This window comes from Pseudoliparis swirei, chromosome 2, assembly GCF_029220125.1.
Source record: "Pseudoliparis swirei isolate HS2019 ecotype Mariana Trench chromosome 2, NWPU_hadal_v1, whole genome shotgun sequence".
Classification (NCBI taxonomy): domain Eukaryota; kingdom Metazoa; phylum Chordata; class Actinopteri; order Perciformes; family Liparidae; genus Pseudoliparis; species Pseudoliparis swirei.
In genome coordinates this window covers 13,368,629-13,395,565 of record NC_079389.1, presented here as the reverse complement: position 1 = coordinate 13,395,565, position 26,937 = coordinate 13,368,629, and the positions used below count along the sequence as shown (strand labels likewise).

The 26,937-nt window shown below is 40.6% G+C and overlaps 1 protein-coding gene across 1 annotated transcript in view; it reads left to right on the top strand.

The window, feature by feature from the left end:
- Nucleotides 1–24,561, top strand: part of cps1 (carbamoyl-phosphate synthase 1, mitochondrial) — a 46,789-nt gene extending 22,228 nt beyond the window's left edge. The window contains exons 22-38 of the mRNA XM_056424242.1: nt 1,343–1,484; nt 2,172–2,237; nt 2,468–2,531; nt 2,683–2,864; nt 4,644–4,838; nt 6,439–6,506; nt 8,601–8,676; nt 9,381–9,458; nt 11,562–11,669; nt 11,876–11,965; nt 12,278–12,448; nt 17,632–17,706; nt 17,821–17,919; nt 21,155–21,214; nt 21,366–21,475; nt 23,057–23,186; nt 23,547–24,561. Coding sequence (XP_056280217.1) covers nt 1,343–1,484; nt 2,172–2,237; nt 2,468–2,531; nt 2,683–2,864; nt 4,644–4,838; nt 6,439–6,506; nt 8,601–8,676; nt 9,381–9,458; nt 11,562–11,669; nt 11,876–11,965; nt 12,278–12,448; nt 17,632–17,706; nt 17,821–17,919; nt 21,155–21,214; nt 21,366–21,475; nt 23,057–23,186; nt 23,547–23,651 — 1,819 coding nt within the window. The 3' untranslated portion in view covers nt 23,652–24,561. The remainder of the gene's footprint in view (nt 1–1,342; nt 1,485–2,171; nt 2,238–2,467; nt 2,532–2,682; nt 2,865–4,643; nt 4,839–6,438; nt 6,507–8,600; nt 8,677–9,380; nt 9,459–11,561; nt 11,670–11,875; nt 11,966–12,277; nt 12,449–17,631; nt 17,707–17,820; nt 17,920–21,154; nt 21,215–21,365; nt 21,476–23,056; nt 23,187–23,546) is intronic.
- The last annotated feature ends 2,376 nt before the right edge of the window (nt 24,562–26,937 follow it).

Sequence of the window (26,937 nt, the reverse complement as noted above, 5' to 3'; positions counted from 1 at the left end):
GTGTCTTTCCTTCCTGTGGTTCTAACTCGGCTGCTCTCTCCTTTCACTATTTCCTAGGTTTGCTATTTCTCAGCCTGGCTATGTGCAATGGGAGTTAAAACACTTGACATTTCCAATATTGTTATGCTACAAGATCATAAATAATTCAGATAAGGAGAAAGTAGAGCGCTTTGTGGTTTACAATAAATAGGAATACCTTTTTTTCTTCTGTGGCATTATAGGACATACACTTGTTGCATTCTTAGTGGGAGTTACATGAGGAGATCAATATCAATTGCACCATGTACTCATGTGTTGTGTTTAACTTGGCATGCCAACAAAAAGCAAAGGGAGACAGTTTCCACCTTCCACTAACTCCATAACTGTTGTTCCAAATATTATCTTGTTACTTTTTCAGTGTGGTTTTAATCAGCAGCGTATGTTGTGAAACTAGCTGAAATAAGCTGAGCCCAGTAACTTGCACCACCATCTGTCATGTCCACTCCTCAATGGGAAGTGGCTTACTTTAAACACTTTCCTGAATGAGCAAAACTCGGCTGACTTTTGGATTTTTCACTCCAGGTTGCATATTCGTTATTGTGATTTCTCTGTCGGCCTCTCTGTGTTTTCTATAATAAGCTACATCACATACATTCATTTACATTGATAACGGCTTTCAATACTTTTTAAAAAACTCGCCACTCTTTCCCTGTCCTCTTGTGCTCATCTTTCAATGTATTGACTGCCATACTGTCCCTGTCTGATCATTTTGTACACTATTTTGTTCATAATTACAATGATGCACCACCAGCAAAGTAAATGGGTAGCAGAAAGTCCAAAATGGTTTGAATTTAAGTAAAATTATGACTCTTATAAATTGGTCTAGTTCATAATTGCCACTTGATACCTAACTTTTTATTTCTGCCACTAGTTATCTGTTCATCCTCACAGCTGGTATCAAAGTGGTGTTGATTAAAGTGAGCTTTAAATGGCTGCGCTTGCCAACCTAATGTTGCTTGTCGATGTGTTATTGATCACTCTTAGGTGGTGCTTTTTACATCGCTGTGTAGGAGAGCAAATCATGACCCTCTTAGTTCTCTCAACTTGAAAATACATGGCTATATGATGGGTGCCACAGACAAAAAAAATAGTCAATAATAAACTCACTTTTTTGGAACGGACCCTAAATCCTAAACTAGTCAAATTTAAAAATACATTTGATATAATCCTCTGCTCTAACCCAATTGAAATACCTGACTATTCACTCAATATATTTAAACTTGAAAGTACTCAAATTATGGGACTCGGAAGGATTTAACAAAACAGCTGTATGACTACCATTCTTTATTGTCTTTTCCTACAGTTGCACAGTATCCAAGGAGCTTCTGCTGAAGGCTAAGCAGGACGGCTTCTCAGACCGGCAGCTTGGTCAGATACTGGGCTCCAGTGAGAAAGAAGCCAGAGAGCTGAGGCTCACTCACGGCATCAGACCCTGGGTCAAACAGGTGAGCGTCACGAGGCTCCTCCCATAGCCTCCACTGTAGGTTAGACTTATAATAATAATAATAAAAATTGTAGCAGCTTTTATACAACAAATGTATCAGAAAATGCTTTACCATGGTATAATAATGTACAAACAATTAATCTATTAACCGGAATAGAATGTCATAGTTAATGTAAAATAAGATGTTCCCAGGTTTCTGAGGCCAAAAGCAAACAAAGACACACAAAGTCACTACAGCTCTCGATTACACCAAATTAGCATTTTTCCGCCATCGGCGTGAGATAACGGGCCTTGCCTGATCAAAACATAGACATGTAAACAAACCGGTTTTCCCTTTGCAACAATTCATTAAAACTATGGCTCGACACATTATTTTTTGAATATAACAATCACATACAGCTATAGAGCTATGTTACGAATAAAGCTATTTCCATCACAAGTAATAATACTGCATGTAAAATTCTCTTTTCGGAGCGTTAAACCTTGGTATCAGTCTACAGATTATTTCAAAGCACCTGTGTCGCAACAGCATGATGGTCTTGGTTGAGTGGGGTCTTTCTATGTTGAGTTTGTATATGATGAGGATATTTACTGTGAATCTGATCAGCTCTGTTGGATCGTAGGGGTGTGATTAGCTTCTTTATTTTTCTCCATCGAACCCATTTGAACCTTTCTTTTATCCCTTCAGATTGACACCTTGGCAGCAGAGTATCCAGCCATGACCAACTACCTCTATTGTACCTATCATGGTCAGGTATGGAGAATAAATAATAAAGTACCATTTTTTTATGTACATTATTTAGATGATATAAATGTGTCATTGAAAATACAATTAGCAAAAAAACAATTTAAACTTGTACATTTGTTAGTAAAATTACTAGTAATTTTTTTTTTTTTTAATGAGTGTTTTTGGTTTGCTATAGAACAATTAATGTCCCCCCAGAGTTAATCGTACAACAATGTTTTTGTTATCCAATCCAACAGGAGAATGATCTGGACTTTAAAGACCATGGAATTATGGTTCTTGGTTGTGGGCCCTATCACATTGGTGAGCTCAACCACAAGCTTTCATACCACGTTCATGCCTGTTAGGGTTACGAGCTTAGCTGATTGATTTACAGTATATTTGTTATGCTGACTTTATGAACTGCTTTTTATGGCTAACATTTGTGAAATTCGTCACCCGTTTCATCCGACAGGGAGCAGTGTTGAGTTTGACTGGTGTGCGGTGTCGAGCATCCGAGCTTTGAGACAGATGGGTAAGAAGACGGTGGTGGTGAACCACAACCCGGAGACGGTCAGCACCGACTTTGACGAATGTGACCGCCTTTACTTTGAGGAGTTAACGCTGGAACGCATCCTTGACATCACCCAACAGGAGGTTAGGACACGCATGCAAACAGGCCATTTCTAACTTGACAAAATTCAATCAAAATATACAAAGCATGAAATGTAATGTTGTATTAGTAGGTGATAGAATGCTTCAACTCTCCACCGAAACCCCCCAAAACTACAACTACCATTGATGTATCACTGATTTTATCAATGATCTACACCCACTTAAATAACCTTTTCTTGGTTACTGGTTCTATCCCAGCATGGATTAGGAGAGATGCAGGGCACTCTGGACAGGTCTGTAATCTATCAAAAGGTTATATTAGTGCTCAATCTACTTATATATTCATGTGTATAGAGTGAATTCTGGTTGAAATACTGCATTGCAAGCTATGCATGATCTCCCCTCAGCAGAGTAGTAGTGATCAATTACAGGATGCATGTATAACAAACAATCGATCATGTTGGCGTAGAACGTAGAAAACACTAGTCAAATTTAAAAAAATTAAAATCAATATTTGCCAAGTGCTGCTCAAGAGTAATTATGTATTGGAACATTTAAAAATAAAATGTTAGACTGAATGTTTGCTCTGGGGAAACTCCAAGTAACAGTTCTCGGGGGGGGGGGGGACCGTTATGTTGATACATCTTGACGTATAAGTAAACTCAGAAACTGGTTTAAGCATGCAGCTTTTGTCTACCTTAGCCTCCAGGATGTCTTGGCCAATACAGCAGCCAAACACAACCCTCTCACAGAAACTGGGACAACTCTGAATGAGTCCCAACTGGGACAGTTATTATGCAGTTATGTCTGCTTATCTACAATTAATGAGGTTTATGTAGTTTCAGGCAAGTAGTTTTTTTTCTGGGTTTTCAAGGTTTGCTGACCACTCTGTAACTCTCTCGGCACACATGATTGTGTTTTCTAAATAGCTGTATGGATGCATATATTCTTAGGTGGTCACTTAAAATGAGACGTGAAGCTTTTGGGTTGTTTTATGAGTTTTATCCTGCATATTTAACATGTTTCAATATATTATGACAATACTGATTTATAACAATGACTAATTGTAGTGATTGTAATTTGTTATATGAAACTTACAAGATGTATGTTAAAAATAATTTTAATTAAGTGGGTTTCACATACATGACAAGCTGCTCAAGGGCATGATTATCTGCCACTTCCCCTGATCATTTCTATGTTTACGTTTGTTGATATCCGTTTGCTATTTTGTGTTGTGTATTTGCGTACTTGTATCCAATGACTTTCCCTTGCACAGGCATTGTAATCCACTTTAAATCACGATGGGGTCAGTGTGTGATTAAGTGTTTGTTTGTTCAGGGCGATAACATCACCATCAATCCATCTCTCACAGCTACAGTCCCCTCTTGCTTTCTGTGTATGGATGCGTGTGATAAATATGGCATTAGAGCATGGAGAAAACTCTGGGCAGGAGAGCAGTCCCATGAATAATGAAGAGATGCAACCTGGCATTGCCATGGAAACAGCATCCCCCCATGATCAGCTAGACAAGAAAAGAGTCTGCACGCTGTTATTAAAGGAGCACACAGACACTGTCCCTAGTGAAGACAAAACTCATAGAATGACCAAGATCAACATATTTAGTTTGTCTCATTGTGATCAGTGGCCAGAATAATTAGAAGCGGCCACACGTTTTACACAGTTAATCGTGGCTGATGGGCTTGTGGAGGTACACGACTTGACAGGGTATCTTGCTTCTTTTTCCTTTTCTCCTCTTCTCTTGCTCCACTCTTTTATTCCACTTGCTGTTTTATCCTCTTTTTATCTCACAACTCCTCTCAGGGTTGCTCTGGCAGCATTGTGTCAGTCGGAGGCCAGATCCCCAACAACCTTGCTGGACCGTTGCATCTCAGTGGGGTGAAGATTCTGGGGACGAGCCCCCTGCAGATCGACCGAGCTGAGGAACGCTCTGTCTTCTCAAGTATCCTCGATGACCTCGGGGTGAACCAAGCCCCATGGAGGGCCCTCAGCTCCCTGGTGAGAAATATATAAATAATGGAAAGTATAAGATATCATGCATATTGTGATCATTATTGTGCGTTGTGACCATATGCTGAGAAAGAAGAAATCGTTCCTCTAAAAGGGACGTGAGTATCATAGTATGGCATAGTATTAGTCTTGCTCGAAGCCCAGTTCAGTTACTTTAACCGCTTGTGTGTTTTTGCTGAGTTTTTACTTTTCTTTTGGCAAAAAACTGTAAAAGGATGACTTCCCCGTGTCAGGGTTTCCACCAGAACAAGAGTTGGCAGAGGAGTAAGTTCAGGGTGTTTAATCATGGTCAATTCAGGCAAATAAGGTTCGCTTTTAAAATAGATTCCCAGATAGATAATTCTTCATTTTCAGATTTCAATTTATGTACATTCAGATACTTTCAGTCTACATTAGTATTTTAAAGATAAACCTATATTGCTCTTATAGTTCCAGTCAAACTCTGTATTAACAGTGTATCCTGAAGCTATAATCACATGATTAACATGTTAAAGTTGGGTTTTTATCAAATTAATCTGGTGTTCCCAACACACTGTTTCCCTGTGAATGTTTTGGGGCAGAAAAGTTGTGCGTTTCCGCTTTATTATATTTGTTATGGTATATTTAATCACTCCACGGCAAACACACACACGATTATCTTTTAGCTACAGCCCGACAACATCACACTTTCTCTACAGGCAAACTTGTGTGATTATTGGTAAAACTTTCTTCCGCAAAAGGGCATTGTGCCCCCAACGTACTGTCTTGTTTCGCATTTTTCTTGCGTTTGGCCCTTTCAACCAGCTGAATGGAGCAACTGGCCCCTCTGTGGATCACGTGCATTGTGTCAGCCGTCAGAGCTAAAAGATGTCTCTTCAATTACCGTGGTATTCAGTCACCACTGAGGAGCGATTATCCTTTACAAACGGATGAAGTTCATTGTCTCTCCAGAGTCTACCTACATATTCTATTTCCCTGCCGAGCTTGAAGAAACAGTTAGTTTTTTATTGGGCTGAAATAACTCCAGTGGAGCCGTGGGGAGATGGTTCTCTGGGAGGCTGTTTTGTGTTTGTTAATGGAATCCCACCTGGCGAGTGAACAGTGGGTAATGATCGCAAGAAACCGGCGATACCTGCGAGATGTATAAGAGAGAGTGATGAGGATGAGGAGGACTCTTTCTTCTCTCTCCTCTCCTTATGTGAAGTGAAAGGAAGAAAAGAAAATCTCAAGCCAGTTGACTTGAAGCCTCACTTTCTGGCTGTTATTGGATCACTTATTGTCTCTTTTACTCTTTTGATTAGTCCTGTTCTTGGCTGACATATGGCTTGGCTGGGAGTATCTTTCATTCTTGAAGCCTTTAAACTGTGTGTAGTTAAATGTGACTTGCTGTAGCGAGGGTTTGTTACAAGACACGCGCACATACCTTTCGATCTAAACTTAATTCTTTGTTATGAGTCTTGAGTGGCTCTAATCATACGATGTTCGAACATTATATGAATTCCTCATTTCTTTCAACAGTTGGAACTTATTCTATATTTGTGCTGTACTTCCATGACATATTGACAAATGAGGCTTTTAACACCGGCTGTGATTCTCTCTCCCTTCACAGGAAGAGGCCATCACCTTTGCCAACCACGTGGGCTACCCCTGCCTGCTGCGCCCCTCTTATGTTCTCAGGTAGTTTTAAAGACACGTCAGCCAGCGTATTTATTTGCAATAGATTCTGCTATCATCCACGTATCAGCAGGTTCCTAATCAGGAATGAAGTTGCTGACTCAAAACATAATCAACAACGAGCACATTTTAGCTTTCCATTAAAATATGCTATGAAATACAAGGTAAAATAATTTGAATTGGTTTTCTTGTGTGGAATTTCTAGCCAATAGTGTTTTAAGAAATACAGGGGGAAATAACAGTGTATGCCTGGGTCGGCTGAGTTATGTAAAAAAAAAAATCAATTGACTCCCTGAATAAGTAATACACAGACTTATTGTGAAATGAGTAAAATACAATTTTAGTTATGATGATTAATGAACTAACTATTGCAGCCCATTAAATTTGGTAGTGACACTGTTGTCCAGCAGATGTCGTGATAAGACCCTGTATGCAGAAGGGCTCTTTGCACTGAGCAGAAATGAGTGTTTAAGGGAGTTTGGGACTTTATATTGTTTTACATGCAAGCCGTAAAGTTGTTTTGAAGCTGAATCTGTCTGTGCTTGATGCACACAGTGTCATGCACTAGGTCACATTAAACCACATTTCAAAGTAATTTATTTTAGCAACATAATAGCCGCCGGTATTTAAGTCTCCCACTTGATCTTAATGTAGCAAGAATAATACCATAGTTTATTAGTAACACATAAGTTATCATTTTTCAATTTAAATATCTCCCATCTACTTTATTGACCTCTGTTGTAGACCGTTGTTTATAAGATGAGCCTCTTCTCTCAGTATTAGCACAGGGTGAACTCCCTCTGATCCTCTCCCATCCCTAAAGCCTTTTCACTCTTACCACTTGACATACATGATAATGGTTTTTGAATATTCTTCTCGGCCTCGGTACATATGCACACACACTCGCACATTTCCACACCAAACACTCCATGTCACATTCATGCGTCATATTTTTAGAACTATAAAATGCACACACCAAAACTCACAAAGTTTATAGGATTAGTAATTATTACTCGAATATATTCACGCCAAACCTTTTGATCTATTATCTCATTTGCATACTTTAATCCATCAGTCCTTTTGGTTCTCTAAATGTATTTGTATATCATGTAAAGTATTTTTGTTATGAACTGCCGACACTGCTAGATGTGGCTGTAGAATGATGTGCACAAGCAATCTGACAGTTTCTAGTTTTTACATTTTACCTAAGTGAGTTCTTTATAAGTAAAAGGGTTTCCAAAATGTCAATACATTTTTTAAGTGTTTGATTTCTTCTTTGTTTACAAGTGCTGTGGGAAATTTTAATTCACAGTATTTTAGAGGAATTCCTATATGTTTGAAAGAAAGCTTTTTTTAGGTGAGAAAATGTCCAATCTGACCCTAGTAATAAACTTAAGCATGAAACACTTCAGTCACTTAAATAAAAATCCATCAAGTGACTCATTGCTTTACAATGATCGTGACTATTGAATTGTCCTCAGACAAGATTACTACAGTTATGTTCCCTTGCATCCAATACCATCACTAGAATCAACACCACGAGCACCTTCGTGACTCCTGCTAAAATCGTATGGGAGATAATTATATTCTTTATAAAGGCTTTCCATAGAGTGGAGACTGGGTCAACATACATGTGGCATCAAGGAGACAAAGATATCAGTATTCATTGTGGGGGTTTGACGCATGTCTGCCTCTGAGCAACAGACAGTTAAGGAATAAAGATCTGACCCAGTCGTCTGTCCTGTATCTAACCCCCCCCCCCCCTTTTCAAACGGGAAGAAAGCTTAGCCAGCAGTCTAAAATCAAAAACAACCACAAAACTAGCCTGAATCTAGTTTTATAATGACTAAGTTCTGAACTCGTTTTCAAGAGCCTGGAGTGCTTTTTGACCTAAATAGCTGCTCTCTCGCTCTCTCGCTGCTTCTAGACCTGTTTCCCGATGGTAATAGTGATGCAACGGAGAAATAATGAGTGTTTTTGAAAGATCATTTGAAGCTTGTATGTTCTCCTGTTTGCTTCCTTCTCTTCCTCTCCTGTGGCCTATTGTTTTCTCTCACTCACTCTTCTTTTCTCTCCCTCCTGCTTGTACCTCACCAGTGGCTCTGCAATGAATGTTGTGTATGGAGAAGAGGAGATGAAACGCTTCTTGGAGGAGGCCACTCAGGTGTCCCAGGTGAGAGCAGTGTTAACTCTGCGTGATCTTTCCCCCCCATGTGGGAGAGACCCTTTGACATCTTGAGTTGTATTGCATTCGCTCTTCGGAGAAGTGACAGCTCTCTCTATCTCTCACACACACATGTATTATTATATATATTTAGTCCCATTATATTCGAGAGAAGGCTGGCTCTGCAGTGTATATTTCCAAAAGTAGTCAACTCACACTAAACAATCTAAATGTATAAATAGTACTGAGTAAAATATGGAAATTAAATATAATTTGATCCTCTTAATTTTATATCATAATTAATATTTGGTGTCAAATAATATAGTTTGAATTCTGTGACTCATTAATTATCAGCCGGCACTGCTCTGGAGATGCTTTGCCAGCCCTGAGCTGCAACCACCTTCACTTTTTGCTTTTTCCTTTGCTTCCATTCCAAGCCAGTACATCACAGGAGGAGTTTGATTGCTGTCTGGTAACAAACTTGACTATCTAAGATAATCAAAAATAATAATAAATAGTTTAAGCTGAGCAAAATATATTTTTTCTGGAAAGTTACTCAAATTAAAAGTGTACTTTCAATCTTAGCTTCATTTTAAATCCAGACCAACTAAAATCTTGCTAACTGCAATACACCCTAAAGGCATACCCTTTTTAAAAGTTGGATATTCCCTTTTATTATTGATAGATTAACCATCCTGCTGTCTGTCCTCCAGGAGCATCCCGTGGTCATTACCAAGTTCATTTGCGGTGCCAGGGAGGTCGAGGTGGATGCAGTCGCCAAAGGTGGCAAGGTGAGATATTACTGACGTGTTCCATATAGTTTCATGAGCTTTTAGGTCGCTCTTTCCTAATATCAGTGTTACCATCCTGTGTATGTGGAGAAGCCTTGCCAACGCAGGTTCAATTTACCACATCTGCCAGTTGTAATATTTTCTGCCTACAATATTTCTTCGAAGCACCAGGATTTAATTTTAAGAGTTTAGTTTTATTGGAATTATATAATTTGACTTGTTAGGAGATGATACATCTTCTACATATTGTAACATACTGTTGTACTTTGCAACAGCCTGGAAAACAACAATCTGTAGTCTGCTTTTAATCATATTGACAACCTCTTTGACCATTTATAACAGTATCATTGTTATTTATGTCTGTAGCCTGGCATTTTTCAGACTTATTTGTCAGTTCAAATGGAGAGGTAGGGCAGATATTGAGCCCACTAGATGAATAAAGTGGTATAATCTAATTTGTCTTCAGTGAAAAGACCTTCCAGCAAAACGGATCCGATTCACAGAATGGAATACATTAAAGGCAGGAAAGTGATGATACTAATGTTTATTTTTTAGATTAGATCAGTTTAGGCTATATTGAAAAGATTCTTGTTCAAACTGTTTTCATATCCGACTGACATGCGACACAGTTTCGTAATTTTCTTTGGCTTCATTTTGAATGCTTCTGCTCTGTTGCTCTATTATAAATGCACTTTGCATACTCTCCTATTTTCATTTGAATGTATTCCACATTTGTTAAAACATTTTAAATACTCCATAGTATAATGTAAAATTCTACAATTTAGAGTTATCTGTATGTACACGCATTCATTTGTGACCTCACATCTAGAACAGCAGCCAATCGGTGTATTACCTTTTTAGTGACGTAGGAGATATCTTGTAGCCAGCAGTTACACTTTTGAAATTAATAGTATTTGCATATTAATAGATCTACAGTGTAGAGTAGGAGTATGTGAATTGTTAACAAATTTATATTTTTATATATATATTTTTTTGTATGAAAAACATATTGGGCTTTATTTAAAGCCCACTTGTTTTCAAATGTCTGTCTGGAGGGGTCTGCAAATGATTCTGCATATACTTCTTTCACACGTACTATTATGAATGGAAATCCGCTCGGTATAAAAAGGCACACGTTTGTTTTTTTTACACTTTCTGTTTCTCTTTTTCTGGGGATAATTGTGCGTGTACAGACACATGGGACCTCAAAGACAGAGTCCTGTAGATTAACATTTTACATGTTCAGTCCCTTAACATTCAGAGGGTTTTGAAAATGAATGTAAATATAATTGTTAGCATTGTAAATTGCGAGAGCCACCTAGGTACTTGTCCTTAATGGCCCGTTAGGTTTTCTATTGTTTAGGCTGTGGGAGTCATTTCAAGGGTGTTATTTGGAACGTGGGCAATCTAGTTGTATGGTAGATTTTCTCTCTACTTTTCCTGAATACAGCCCCTTCTTTATCTTCAGTATCCCATTAACAAGCTGTCCATTCATTGAATACCAAAAAGGTCTCGTTATTCCCAGCCAGACTCTCTCTCTCTCTCGATCTGTGTGTGTGTGTGTGTGTGTGTGGGGGAGGGGGGGGGGGGGGTGGAAAGTCAGAGATAATACGTATTAATTACAGGCCCTATCCTAGTGATAATGAATGCTGTGGTTAGCAGCAGTTTAAATGAGCTAATGACATGGCAGCTCATTAACAGACACACGTGCAGAGTTGCTTGGTGATACAAATCTCCTTTCCTGTGGGTGAAATGTTGAAAGTTATTATTTTGACTCTCATATCCACGCACATTGTTTCTTACATAGTCCTGCGTTTAAAAAAATCTGGTCTTTTTTCTCAACTTTTTTTCTCAACTTTTTGAACTGGCTCACGTGTTGACGGTGACACAGCATTTTAGTCTACTATTTTGCACCGTGACATACTGTAGGTATAAACGCATCAAGCCTGGAGGCCATCTGGCTCTTAAGTTTGAATAATTCTCGTCAGGAAACAGACGGAGGATATACAAGTTAGGTTGCCTTGAGTAGGGATTTCTCACACTTATTAGAGCTAGGATCTGCATGCAAATGCTCTGTCTTACATGATCACTGTCTGTGTCCAGGTTCTGGTCCATGCCATAACGGAGCATGTTGAAGATGCTGGGGTACACTCAGGAGATGCCACCATAATATTACCAACCCAGTCTATTAGCCAGGGGGCAATAGAAAAGGTCAGTTGAGTCATCCTCAGCATTCACACTTAAATAATACCAATAATACAATCACTTTTTAATGACCCAATTGATATTGCATGGAAACTACAATGTACACAATGCAAAAAATGATCTCCATTTGTCTAGAGATATTATGTGATGAAACTGTTAAAGCCAACCTTATAAATATTGTATTGGTGTGTTCATTTGTTCAACATTCTTAGGTCAAGATTGCCACACGGAAAATTGCGCAGGAATTTGAGATTTCGGGCCCCTTCAACACTCAATTTCTGGTTAAAGGCAATGATGTCATGGTAAGTAAAGTTTCTCGGGCTATAATTAAATGCTAGATCAGCATTTTCACACCTGGTTGCAGCAAATGCAATTCACTCACAAATTGAAATCCCTTTGTGTTCCGAATTATGGACGTTGGATGGATTTTATGATCAATGCTGGTTTCAGTTTTGATGTTCGAGCTACACACAGGAAATGGATGTTGTTGCATTTGTAATTTACACATTTGCACTGATGTGCATTTTATTTGTTGATTAGCCTCAACAGCTTTATTACTCTGTTAAAATAGTTATCTTTTACTTTTTTGAAATGACTGTTGTGTACCCATTTAGGTGATCGAGTGTAATCTGCGAGCATCACGCTCCTTCCCTTTTGTATCAAAAACAATTGGTGTGGACTTTATCAATGTGGCAACCAAAGTGATGGTGGGAGAGCCTTTGGATGAGGCCAGCCTGCCCTCTCTGGAGAATCCTTTCATACCTGTAGATTACGTCGGCATCAAGGTAAGAAAGGAAACTGAAATGACTGTTGTGAGCTGGAAACTGTAATTGGCTCTCTTCAATCTTTATTTCTTTTATTTTAATCTTAAATTTTTATCGAGCACAGAGCGTAAAGGGATGGATGTATGGATAACAATCGAAACAAGTTGACAGCGTTATACAGGAAGTCAGGACTGTCCTGACCAGCATGCTAAACAATAGTCTGCCTTTTTGAAAATGTTTTCTTACAGTGCAAGCGGGGCTTGGATACAGTCATAAGTACCAGCGATTCTAATCATGGTGGGCCTTTGACAACATAAGTAATACATTTAATTATGAATTGCATTTAATTGCTTCAGTTTAAAGGTCTTCATCTTTTCACATTGATATAGAATGTAGCGTAATTATTGTTATTAGCCTTATTAGTAACGCCTGTCGGCTGTGAAAAGATCCTGGTCGTTTTCTTTTTAGCCTTCTAGTTTATAAAATCCCTATATATTGTGACTCAGCCACATAGTGTAAAAGTGAGGTCCAAGGTAATGTATGGGAGAATCCTTTCTAACCTGATGCCTGTTTCTGGACTAAAGGGAAGAAGATGGAAAAAGTAACTCCAAATGGTGCCAGTAAACCGTTTAGTGTTATTATTTTTAACGACACGGCACCCGTACTTTTTCCACTATAATGGCTCAACCGGCCTCCCGTCGCTCTGCTCGAGGGGAACGAGCAGTGCTGTTGAGTTGAGCAGGTTATAGCTCCTGGCATAGGTAGCCCTGCATATGCCAGTAAGAATTGCAACAGTATATTCAATTTAAGTAATTTGGAACTACAAGACTAAATGATAGCAGTGAGGTAGATTGCTTAATTCATCCATGGTCTGTCCACATTCAGCCGACAGGGCAGACTGCAGCAGTTTGAACGAGCATTAGAAAGCTAATGACCTAGCAGCTGTCAACAAGCGGGTTGACGTGATCAATTCACACACTTGCACCCCCCCCCCCCCCCTGTCAACAACTCTCCTCGGCTCGCGCGCGACAAAACTCTGATGCCGGCGCGCGCATCGCTCAGCCGTGATGCGTGCACACAGGTGAGCACACTCTCACTAGCACCCCCCCCCCCCCCCCCGTAGGTGGGCATCGTGGTATTCACTTATCGGTCAACGCTACACCTGGCATTCTATTGATTGGGGAATTAATAAGGGTTATTGCACAGAAAAATTACAAGAGCAGAGGAACAATCTGAGCTTAAACTAAATGCAAGCAGGGCCTATTTGTGCATGAGGACAGGGTTTTGAGGGAGAGAAAAACAAGACTGGGTCATGCTCTCAAATTGAGATATCAAACTCTTGACTATAGATAGGCATAAAGCTACATGTTATGGCTGTAAAACACAATTGTAAGTTTAATGGTAATGACTACTTATTGTAACAAGTAACCATGTCTCTGAACTTCTGACAGCCTAATGTGTTAATAATTGTCGGACAATTAGTTCCTTTATAAAGAGCCCTACATGTATGATATCTTAATAGATACTGCATGTTTCACTAGTACAGCTTCTATTGGATCACATAACAAAGACCGCAATTATGGCTCCATCCCTCTTCCTAGGCATCATTGGGTGGGAGTGCTTTCTTATAGCGGCTGGGAGGCTTACTTCTTAGATTGGGTACGAGAGAGTTTACGTGTCGCCAGCTGTTCCGAAGCTATTTTTTCCAAAGTAGTGTCTCCCTCTAATTACAACAGAGCTGCTGTAACAATGTCTGTAGTTCGGAGCCAATCACGCAGGTATAATCCCCCTCTCTTCCCCACCACCTAAAGTTTTCAATTTCTAGCCTGCACAGTGGTGAGAAATATTAATCGAAGCTCTGAATACTCCAGGCACCAGACCTAAAGGACTTCTAGAGTTTACTTGGAGTCTATGATTTAGACTTCATACCCCCTGGCTAATATGGGCCTTGCTTGAAACATCGCCACAATACATGACAATTGTGTAGCAAATGTTATTATAAACAAGCTCACCCAATATCCAGCCCAACACGAGTAGCCTTAGCCTAGTTTGTTAGTTAGTTTGTATATGATCCTGAGGTCACAATGCACACACGTGCACTTAATGAAACCCAACTGGTGCAAAATGGCTACATGCTGGTGGAGCCTGAGGGTGGATCTTGAGCTAATTTTAACTTTTAGTTAAGGAAAAATAATGATTCCATATATCGGGACAACCCTATTCTGAAACTATATTCAGCCTTAGAACATTTTGATGGCATAAACTTCAGGATACTCTCTCAGCCTTCATCCACACATTCCTCACTGCATCATCACATCACAGTTGCTATCAGTCATTGCTATCCAGAGACCGTATTCATTTATGTCTCATTTCCTTTCATCTGCGCTCTGTCTCTATTTTTTCTCTGACAGTCCCTCATTTGAGGCTGTGTTTTCTGTTCACTAACAAGTCCCCATTGTGTAATTTTGTTTCCACCATATATAAAAGCTCACAGGAACAATAACAGTGGTATTTATTATAGTGAGAGGAAGAGGAGCGTGAAAACAATATTTGAGGAGGAGGAAGTGGTTGGGTGTCAGTCCCTGGTGCACACTTATTGGCTGGAAGAAAAAGAAGAAGAAAAACTTCCAGCTGTTGCATGTTTTGTCCCACTGGCCATGGCATGCAGGACCTTTCGTGACTTCTGAGAGACGCATCCTTATGGGCCCAATTACAAATTAATACTCGAAACATTCAACTGGACTTGCATTTCTGTAAAAGGCTCAATGTAAGGAGGTCAAGTGATGCTTGAAGAAAATAATGTAAATATTACACCCTAGCAACCGCCCAGACCACCACAGCAACACATTTCGTGTCTTAAAGGGACTGCGATGGATTTTGCCGTTCCCTGTGGCCAAAGGTGGAAGTGTTTTTGAGCAACAAATTCCCTTTTTGTAAACGTCTAATTTTCCTGCAGCATGCTCTGACAATCTGCTCAGTTCTGGGACTTGCATGCGAGACATATGGCCAGCAGCGATGCAAGGCCATGCTCCGGAAGAACCCTAGCTTGTAACCGACCTATTTACTCCCTGGAATCCAACCTAGTAACAAACTCCTGGTAATGCAATCAAAACGTCCATCAGCAAAAATATGTGGGAATTCTCCTAAAAAAATCTGTACGCTGTTAATTTCCACTCGGCTTCAAAAGACATTTACAAGTGCCACATCTGCCCCTAACGAGGCCCATAGTGTGCAACAATGTTATGTGGGAATGTTTTACTTAATTAATTTCCTTTCGTCACTGGAGTTCAGCTGGTACAACAAGATAATATTGTTTGTGTTGTGGACTGTCACAATTCTGTCTTTCCACAGTGGGCGGTCGGTGTGGGGGAAGTAGTGCCAGTGTGTTATAGGATGTATGGTTACACAGCCTTGGTTATTGTCTGACCGTCACATCAATTCTGTCTCGCAGACATATCATTGCAATTGGACCAAAACCCTTATAACTTTATAACTGAGAGCCCGAAAGTTTTCATAATTCTGTTTATGTAGTTGTGTGCAAGGTTTCTCATTTTAAGACGATTGCAATCTCCACCGGTCTTGGTAGAGACATTTTTCTAACACCCCCTGTGTGCATTTCAAAATTCCTACTTCATAGTGTTTGTTGCAGGTTTGGTTCTGCATGTTGGTTTGGTGGGTAATGGGGAACCTCCTTTTATGTGAATTGCATACAAGTCCACTCTTCTGGATTTACAAAGACCCACCAGCAAATGTCTGTGTGAATCGAGTTCTGCGTTTCACAATTACATCTCCCCTTTTTGTTATTTCTTTTGCCTTTTCTTGCTTTTTATTTTATTAAGTTGTCCCCTCACTGTTATACCCTTACCTCTCGGTGTGTGTGTTTCTCTCCCTCTATTCCATTTCCTTTCTTGGTAATATTATGTTTTATCCGTGCATATTTGTCTGTCTTTCTCTGACTCTTTGAACAAAGCCATGATAAGCGATGCTCGTTCCTGATCTGTATTCACTTCTCTTCGTGACTTCTTACATTAGTATGCTTACATTACGTTCAGCTGATTAGATAGCCCGCTTCAAGGATGAATCCCCCCTAGTGGCCTTTGCATCTACGTGTTGGTGAGCGTGAGTGTGCATATTCATGACGCCACACAACTCTCTCTCCAAGGTAATGGGGGTTGTATACTTTTAAATCGGGCAATAAGAATATCTTTTCACATGGCACCCCACTATTCTTAATTTGGCTGTAATAAAATATGAAAAACTAGTCTTCTGCTGTTGTTCCAACACTATCCTTTCAATTATTCTCCTCCCCATACTCTCTTTTCAAATATAGAATTGAATCCTTTATTTTACCCCTTTCATTTTATTCTCTTCCCCAATTCAAATTTCTTCAGTTTCCTTCAGTTAAGTTTGATCCTGTATGAACATGAATTGTTTTACTGTTATTCCATCTAGTCTTCTCATACAAAGTAATTTGATTCTTCCTGCAGATTTATTTTTTCTCTCTTCACTGTCTTCTCTCTTTGGCTCCTGTCTATCTTCTTTCCTTTTTTTCTCCTTTCTTCCACACTCCCTCTCATCTTCTGGCTCTGGAGACGGCAGGTTGAACTGGCTGTTAAGCGACCGGTCGCCTGCCGTTTTGGGAAGCCTCCTTTCTTTCAGATTTTCCTTTTTAAGTCTGTCTTCACAGGCAGGTGTAGCACTAACCTCAGCTTACTCTGTCATTATACAGCTCTCTCTCACTGAACAATTTATGTTGAAGCAGAAATGGTACACGAGACGTATAACTAGTAGTATTTGGGGGAAACATCTTTTGAGTTTGTATGAACTTTTAAACTGATTTTATTTGCTATTAGCAAGCAACAGCCACCAGCTTGGTTCACCTGCCACATTTGACTGGACTGCATGCTTTGTTTTGCTTCTAGGTTGTAGCAGTGCCATGAAATCCCAACAGACTTCTCTATTGATGTATTAGTTTAATACCTCGACGGTTGTTGGTAAACTGTAGATTTCTTTAATAGTTAAATGTCATGAACTTGTAATATAAAAATAAAATAAACTGTCATACCCAATGCTCAACTGTCATGAGAATTGCTCCAACTGAAATTATGATTGTGGGGTAGGTTCTATGGTAGTTCATTAGCATCACGCGTGAAGATGTCTTATTATTCATCAGCATGTTGAATTTATCGCTCTTATTTTACCAGGCACCCATGTTCTCCTGGCCACGGCTGAGGGATGCGGACCCTGTGCTTCGCTGTGAGATGGCCTCCACTGGAGAAGTAATCTCCTGAGTCATACAACCCAATATCTGTGTGGTTTATTTTTTCCCTCGTCTGTTTTTGAAAGTCGGTGTTAACAGATGCTCTCTTGTGTGTCTATGTGTTTTATTGCAGGTAGCTTGTTTTGGACCAAACATTTACTCTGCCTTTCTGAAGGCTATGCTCTCCACAGGCTTTAAGCTCCCACAGAAAGGCATCCTGATTGGGATTCAGGTAGGACTACAGCCATCTGGAAGTTCACTTGCCTCCTGTTTGTGGTTCCTTATGGGGCCTCATGCCCACGAGACACCAAATGCAAAGTGCTGTTTAAACAGGTGGCATAAACCTTTAGGCTATCTGATTCTTACTGTTTCTTTCACACCAATCCCACTTCGATTCATGGGATGCTTACAGCTCTCATGTGACTTAAAGAAAACTGCACTCAAGTGACATTGTATGAATGACTCAGAGAGGCTGAAATACCGATAAGTTTGTTATCCCCAAATGAATTGGGAACTACTGTTACGCCTAGCCTAGGGGAGCCTGAGCGTGACAAAAATACGGGTCTCCCCACCTCCCAAATCAGGACCAATGCGGCAGCTTGTAGTCAACAAAAGTATTTATTCATGAACACAAGTGTCAAATATTCTTCAGGGTGAGGCCTGGCCCAAAATAACAAACAAAACAATCTGTGCAAGTCACCTAACTTTCCTAGACCACAAAAGAAACAAGTACAGGTGTCTTACCTACCTCCCTAGCAGAAAACAGGGTTAAACAAAAGAGCACCTCACCCCTACCGACATGCTAACTAACCCCACCACCCACAAAATTGTGCTGCGCCGCATGGCCCGGTTGGAAGCTGGAGAGGAAGGCCTGGCAACACAGGTTCCGTCCTAAATAGCCGTCCAATTACCTGTAGGAAAGAAAGAAAGAAAAACACAACACATAACACACAGCACCCCCCTCAGGCAGGGAGGTGAACAACAATGTCATAATGCTTCAATAACTAACAAAATCCACAGCAGCAGGAAGAAAAACAAAGTAAGCCTGAGCTTTTAAACGATACCACGTTACATGAGTTTTGGTAATTTAGCCTCACAGCCATTCTGGGATACCAAACTGCGTGTTTGACTGATGCAGATTTGAAGCACTCACAGTATTGGTTGTATAATTGGTGCTCCTGGGGAACAGATCCACTTCAAGGGAAGCACTTATGGTCACATACTGTATTCACCGTAACCGGGCAAACAACACACCAGCAAAACTTTAGGCTAACTGGTCCAGAGCACAATTCAATTCAGTTTATTTGCATAGCCCATTTTCACAAATTATAAATTTGTCTCAGAGTGCTTTACAATCTGTACACATAGACATCCCTGCCCCAAAACCTCACATCGGATCAGGAAAAACTCACAAATAACCCTTCAGGGGGAAAAAAGGGAAGAAACCTTCAGGAGAGCAACAGAGGAGGATCCCTCTCCAGGATGGACAGGTGCAATAGATGTCATGCACCTATTGCACACAGCTACCCGCATGTGATTTCATCTCCAATAATTCTGAGTTTGTTGGAGGAGCATTTGATACATTTCAGTTTCGTTAATCAATGTGGGGAAAAAAGCCGTGGCCTCTAGCTTGAAGTGTGTACAGCTTCACACAGGAAGTATTTAAATGTCCTTTTTATATGGGGGACATACTTGTACTGTTGTCAGGGTGCAGTTTTTCTAATGCATTTTATTGTATTATTTAGCTGCCGATGTACAAATACTAATGCGTTTCCGCCTGTACAGTATAATTAAGTTGCAAACACACATTTTGTGTGGTTCTACTTTATTGCTCATATTTAATTGATCCTAACAGTTTGTCTGCCTATCGCTCAGGCTCTGTTTCAGTCATAGCTTAGAAACTACTTCTGCTCTTGTCCATCAGCCATTGGTTTCCTCAACACCTCAAAGCCTGTGAAAGGGCTCCTAGACAGTTTATCTGCTCTAAGTTAGCGGCTAATGATGGCTTACCGTCAGTATTCACCTCCTCAACCAAGGAAGCTAACCGAACGTTAGAGAAGTTCATTCCTCGTAGGGTTGCAGGTTACAATAGAAAACCATCTGTGTGCGCACACTGACTCATCACAGAGTAACATTGCCTGACTCTGCCGTCCCTCTCGGCTCGACAGAGATTTTGAGTGTCAGATAATTGTTTGGTTCGGTCCTACTGCTCATCCAGCAATAACAGGCAGCCGTTTAGAAATACAGAACCTCTGACACACCACTGGACTTGTACTTGAACAGCACCAAACTGCAGACGGGTCTAATTAGCAAACTGCTGGGGAACATGGTGGAGTGTTTTGCAGCTCAGAGGAGATTGTAGAGCAAAACGGTACTAAACGAGTGTGAATAGTCATTTGTTAAGTTACCAGATTCCAAATTATTGCAACTGGTTAACAACAATCAACAAGTTATAACTTAAAAAGTAATAATTCAGGTTTGAACGGCCCTGTTACACTCCAGCCCCGAGCTGGTCAGAAATAGTCCTGTAGAACGAACCTCCATTGCCGCTGCCTCTCTTTTTTTTCTCTCCAATTCTCACGGTCTGCCTCTATGTTTTTAATGAACCGTAGCTTTATTGTACCAATACAGAGGCTGTGTCAAAATTGCTAAAATAATTAGAAACCTTTTGTTATAAGACTTCGTCAGGTAGGCTGCAGAATAAACATGTCAAACCATATCACAATGTTTGATGAGGCGGCAGTAATTTTAGCAAGCATATGGTTTACTAAGCCGAAGGTCGCCCAGTTTGAGCATGTTCAGTTGCAAATTAGCAGCAAAAACTCATAAAGGAGTTTTCAGCACTTTTGGTGGAATCTCTTAAGTGGGTCATTTGAAGCCGATGACAAACGAATGCATTGCATTATTTATTTTTTAAATGCTTCCTTTCCATCTTATGTTTTGTTTGCATGACAAAAATGACAATATATTTTTTGTCAATTTGAGCATGGTGTAATCTGTTTCATTTAGATTAATCAAATGAAAATATTTACATGTAGATTCAATTGATTAGCATAATCATGTTCAAATAAGTCATAGACGACAAGTTCAACAATTATGAAAATAAGAAAAAAAACATGTACATGAATTACAAAAGTAATCCGTTCCTTAGAAAATAAGTAAACCAAGCATGAAGTCATAAAAAATCGAACTAATTTGAAAAGCAAACGTAATGTAACTTTCATACTGTTGTCATGCTACATTATTTATTTTGTACATCAACTGTAACTCAAAAAAAAGAGAACAAGTTTAGGGGTCTGACCGTTGCCCACAACGACTAGATGAACTTTATGTGATGGACTTTTTTTCCTACAATTGCTGGAAACCATATTAGAAACATAGAAAAATGAAAGTGAAAACACTTCTGTTCTCTGTATTTGAATGCTGCGTATAGTTTCTTCATTTCATTCTGTTTTCCTCCCGGTCAGCATTCCTTCCGACCCAATTTCCTGGCTATCGCCCACCAGCTGAAAGAGGAAGGATTCAAGGCGAGTACTGAAAGCTTGAATGTCTCACAATCATATTTCCTTCCTTGATTTTCAACACTGGTTGATGGAGCCTTCTACTTCTTAGGCTTCTGCACCCTCAATATTGTTCATGACATTATGTATATGTTGTCTCCTTATTTCTGTCCTCTAGCTCTTTGCTACTGAAGCCACTTCTGCCTGGCTGTGCGTCAACGACGTGCCTGCTACTCCAGTTGCTTGGCCATCTGATAAAGGAGAAAGCAGTTTGCCCAGTATTAAGAGGTTGGAAAATATTCATTTCCACACTTAATGTATGTTTTAATTCATTTGACACATTTCAGGAAACCTTGAAAACAGACGGCTAAAATGAAACTCAGCCAAGACTTCCTTATGGCTTCCTGAGGCAGTGCTTAAATAATACATAAATTCAGATGGATTGAAAATGAGGATATCTAATCAGATACTGCCTTAATATCTAAGGGCATCGCCCCCTCATTATCTCTGTAATATGCTGACAAAATCAAACAAGATGTTGCAGACTTACAAGTCCAGAGTTACTGCATTAGCCAGAATTAGGGCTTGAATAGGAAAGATGAGAAAAGTCTCGTCAGAGCAATATCACATAACATTTGGGAACATTTAAAAAGCAGCTGAACCATTTTTTCATTGCAATCAACCATAAAGTAAAAGTATGCATTTCTTCCCGTCATTATTCAGTTAAAAGCACAATCCTTTTCAAACGTTATAGATTGATTGTAGCAGGCTGACTGACTGCAATTTTCAGGTAATGATTCCAAAAACAAGTCATGATCATGCTACACTGAAGCCATCTGGACTGTTTGTTTGGAAATGAAGAAGAGGATGGAAAGCAAATAGGCCTCGACCAAAACAACAAATGCATAAACACACACAAGGCTGGCTGGGAGGCATCAGCTGTGCTAGGTAGCATAGAGGTCAACTCTTTTTATAGAAGAACATTACCTTTTTGTTTTCACTGTTGTATGTCCTCCATATTTTCTTTTGGGATTCAGGCCTAATTCAATACTGTCTGTCAAAGGCCTTCAACTGCAACACAACACAGCCAGTTGTGTGTGAGCGTCATATATAGTAAACTAAATTAATCAAAACACTGCTACAAAAAGGGGTGATAATTTGTTTATCGTCCTTTTTTTTCCCAAGGTGTTGACATAATTCTGTTTACTCCCTTATAAACAATGTAACTTCTAAAAAAATTAACTTCATTTTACAATAAAATTACTTTCATTGTTTTAGGTATTGTATTTTTTTTTAAATATATAATTCAAATGATAGTTCTGTGTGTAACCCACTTCCCAACTAGCTTGCAAAAAGAGGCATATGTAGCTTTATTTGGCACATACATGTTAGTGTTTCACCACTAGGGAGCAGACACACTCTGAGAAGCTGAGTCCTGTTATACTTAACACAATTCAATGCAGATAACCAATTGGCAAAGGATGGTCGTTCACATCCAGCCGGAACAGTCAGGGCACCCCAACCATCCGGTAGGGTCTACTAAATGACCCAGTTATTTCAAGGTGACTCAATAAATTAACTTGGGTCACTTTGACTTTTGTGAGATGGATTTTTTTCATCGGTGTTTAGTCTTCTGCTCGCAGTCATTTTATGCTGAGCTTTGCTTAGACATGCTTTGCTCAGTTTTAAGGGCTCAGTAAGTCATGTGGGCACACACTAAATCTTTGGGCTGAAAGTGGCTAAAGACTGCAAAACCACATAAATAGGGCTCGGTTCCTCTTGGGATCAACAATACAAACAGCTGTAATCACAGGAAACTGTTTATTCAATTGTAGTATCACAACTCTGACACTCAGTTTGTCTTCATAGGCTTATCAGTGACGGTCATATAGACCTGGTGGTCAACTTGCCCAATAACAACAGTCGCCATCTGAAGGATAACTTCGTCATCCGTAGAATGGCTGTGGACCACAATGTTCCCCTCATCACCAATCATCAGGTCAGTAAATGTCACACCACCAGTGACTGGGGAAACACACTGGATCGGCTTCGGCTTGATGTTTAGAAAGAAGGTGTAGCTTAATGTTGTTATGCCTCAGCGACAGCTGTCAGCTTTATGTTTCCTGGTTGTCTGTCTGTACGTCTGTCCCATTCTTGTAAACGCAACATCTCACTCTGAGAGGGAATTTCTTCAAATGTGGCACAGACATCCACCTGGTCAAGTTCATTGGGAGCTTTTTAAACACTTTTTGGCCATAACTCAAGAATAAATTTGCTTACTATGACAATTTATGATATTTTTGGACGGAAGTGGATCCAAACTGAAACTTGTCGGTAACCCTAGTTTCTGTGTGTGCAGGTGGTGAAGCTGTTTGCAGAGGCGATCCACTATGCAGGTAAACTCGACGCGACCAGCCTCTTCCACTACCGACAGAAAGAAAAGCGACAAAAAGGGCTTAACTAGCAGAGCTGAAGCTTCCTTCCATTGCCGTTGGTTTCCTTTGTAAAACTGGGAGCAAATGCATCACAATACAGTTGCTTCAAAAATACTGTTTTACTCTCCCATGGTGTCGAGGAGTGGAGTTATTTCCGTGTGTGGAGTTGTTGTCTAACGGTAGTTACCCAAAACACAACAATAAACAACCGTGGTTTAGTAAAATACATTTGAAATGTTTATTCGTTGTAACTGTTGACAGACCAAGATGGGGACAGGACATGCTTATATAAATGTTAAACATATAAATAGGCTTTTTGCAAATAATTTAAGTACGTCTGGAATAATAAATTCTGACAGACCTTTCCAGGAAACCTCCCGAAAAACTAAAACTAAAAAACTAAAGTGTCATGTTGGGGATGAACATGGACCAAAGAAAAGTTTCACAACCCGAATATCCAAAGGTTGTTGTGAATGAAGGATTATAAGTGAGCCACAAAGTGTTGAAGAATAGCTCATAACCCCCTTAAAAAGGTGACTTATTATAAAGTGGTACTAGGGATGGTGTTTTTTTTGGTTGCTTTTTCACTTTAATTTGTGATCGGTACTTTATCAGGTAATGTGATCTAATGACATGTTCTCCACTACTCTGCTCTCCCTCGGCTCGTTTAAAAACGGGTTGGGCAGTTTCGATTATGTTTATTTGGTCCCAATTTAATATTTTGTAATTATGGAAATATATGATGTACTACTATGCATGACGCCTAAAGAACCTTAAAAGTAACTGTAATGAAGGATGTTTTGTAGCAGTTGTTTGTGCTGTACAACAATGTCTTAAACAAAAGTCTTATCTCGCATAACATCTGCCTGTGTCTGTGTATGTGAGCGCTGTTTGCACTGGACATGAATTAAAGTGGCAATCTTTTGGATTTTCATTAAATGTCTCCTTCATCGCCAAATAAGGTAACACCATGGAGATTCATCCTATAGCCGACTGATGACTGTATTTCTATATTTGCAGTATAACAAACTTTGGGCCTGTGGCGACGTTCCTAGAAGAAATGCTTTATTCCTGTTTTTCTGTTTCAACACTATATAAATGTATCTAGGCACACAATTCTTCTAAATAGCATGTACGCATGGAATTTCCGACACGGCCCAAAACTGCAAATTGCTAAATTAGTACAAATGATTAAAGTACAAATGATTTTTCACTCAAAGAAATTCCAAATCAACTTGACTTCATTTTAAGGCTTTCGACTGTAAACGTCACATTCACACAATACAACTGCATTTAAACGGTGCCCCAAGAACAGCTTGCCTCAAGATGTTAATTGAACATAATTACATTACATGTCATTTAGCAGACGCTTTTATCCAAAGCGACTTACAATAAGTGCATTTCAACCTAGAGTATAAACTAAGAACAACAAGAATACAGGAAGTAACATTTCCTCAACATAGTCGAACTACAAAAGTACCATAAGTAAGTCCTATCTAAGTGCCACTGAAGTGCTAATCTGTGTTTTAATCCAGATAGTCGGAAAAGATGTGTTTTCAGTCTCCGGCGGAAGATGAAGAGACTTTCTGCTGTCCTGATGTCAGTGGGGAGCTCGTTCCACCACTGAGGAGCCAGGACAGCAAACAGTCTGGATGTAGAGTGATTAGCTCGAGGTGCAGGAGTCACAAGTCGATTGGCTGTTGCGGAGCGAACGTGCCGGGGTCTACGGTGTGACCATATCCCGGATGTAGACGGGGCCCGATCCGTTCAGAGCACGGTACGCCAGAACCAGTGTTTTGAAGCGGATGCAAGCAGCCACCGGTAACCAGTGGAGAGAGCGGAGGAGCGGAGTGGTGTGGGTGAACTTCGGGAGACTGAAGACCAGTCGAGCTGCTGCATTCTGGATGAGCTGCAGAGGTCGGATGGCCTTAGCGGGTAGACCAGCCAGGAGGGAGTTGCAGTAGTTGGTCAGACAGGCAGAGATTCGCGCCGCCACCTGTGTTTCGGACGGTGGAAACGAGAAGATCAGTTGGGTGTCATCGGCATAGCTATGGCAGGAGAAGCCATGCGAACGAATGACAGCCGAGAGAAGAGCAGGGGACCCAGGACGGAGCCTTGAGGAACCCCAGTAGTGAGAGGACAAGGATCAGACACAGATCCTCTCCAAGTTACCCGGTAAGTGCGGTCGTTAAGGTAGGAAGAGAAAAGAGCGAGTGCAGTGCCTGAGATCCCCAGGTCCTGAAGAGAAGAGATAAGGATCTGGTGGTTCACGGTGTCAAATGCTGCAGAAGGGTCTAAAAGGTTAAGGACAGAGGAGAGAGAGGCTGCTCTAGCAGTGTGAAGCTGCTCGGAGACAGCAAGGAGGGCCGTCTCTGTCGAGTGGCCGGCCTTGAATCCAGACTGGTGAGGGTCAAGAAGGCTGTTACTGTGGAGATAGGAGGACACTTGGTTAAAGATAGCTCGCTCCAGAGTTTTGGAGAGAAAAGGAAGAAGAGAGACCGGTCTGTAGTTGCTGACTTCAGACGGGTCGAGGTGGGTTTCTTCAGGAGAGGGTTGACTCTCGCCTCCTTCAGAGAGTTGGGGAAACAGCCAGTTGAGAGGGAGCTGTTAATAAGATGGGTGAGAAAGGTCAGAAGGTCAGGAGCAATAGCCTGGAGAATGGGAGACGGGACGGGGTCAAGGGCGCAGGTGGTCGGTCGAGCGGAGGTCACCAAGCTAAGAACTTGATTGGGAGACGGGGGTGAAAGAGGAAAGAGGGGGATGAAGAAGTTAGTGTTGGTGAGGTGATAGAAGATGGATTAGTAAAGGAGGAGCGTATGTCGTCTATCTTGTTTGTAAAGTAGTCGACAAAGTGGCTCGGTGGAAGGAGGAGGGGGACAGGGGGGATCAAGGAGGTTGGAAAAGATAGAGAAGAGTTTTTTGGGGTTAGAGAAGGAAGACTGAATTTTGGTCAGATAGAAAGAGCTTTTGGCTGCAGAGATAGAGGCAGAGAAAGAGGAGAGAAGAGATTGATAGAAGAGCAAGTCTTCCGATTGATTAGATTTGAGCCATTTCCTTTCCGTCGCTCGCAGGGTGGCTCTCGGCGCGCACCGAGTCCGACAACCACGGAGCCGGAGAGGATTTCCGAACCGGTCGTGTCTTAAAAGGACAAAGAGAATCAAGAGATGAAGACAGGGAAGAGAGGAGAGTGTCTGTGGCAGAGTTAGGATGCATGAGTGAGAAGCAGTCAGTTGAGGGGAGAGCAGATAGGACAGAGGAGGCCAGGGAGGAGGGACAGAGGGTGCGAATGTTGCGGCGTACAGGTGCAGAGTCTGT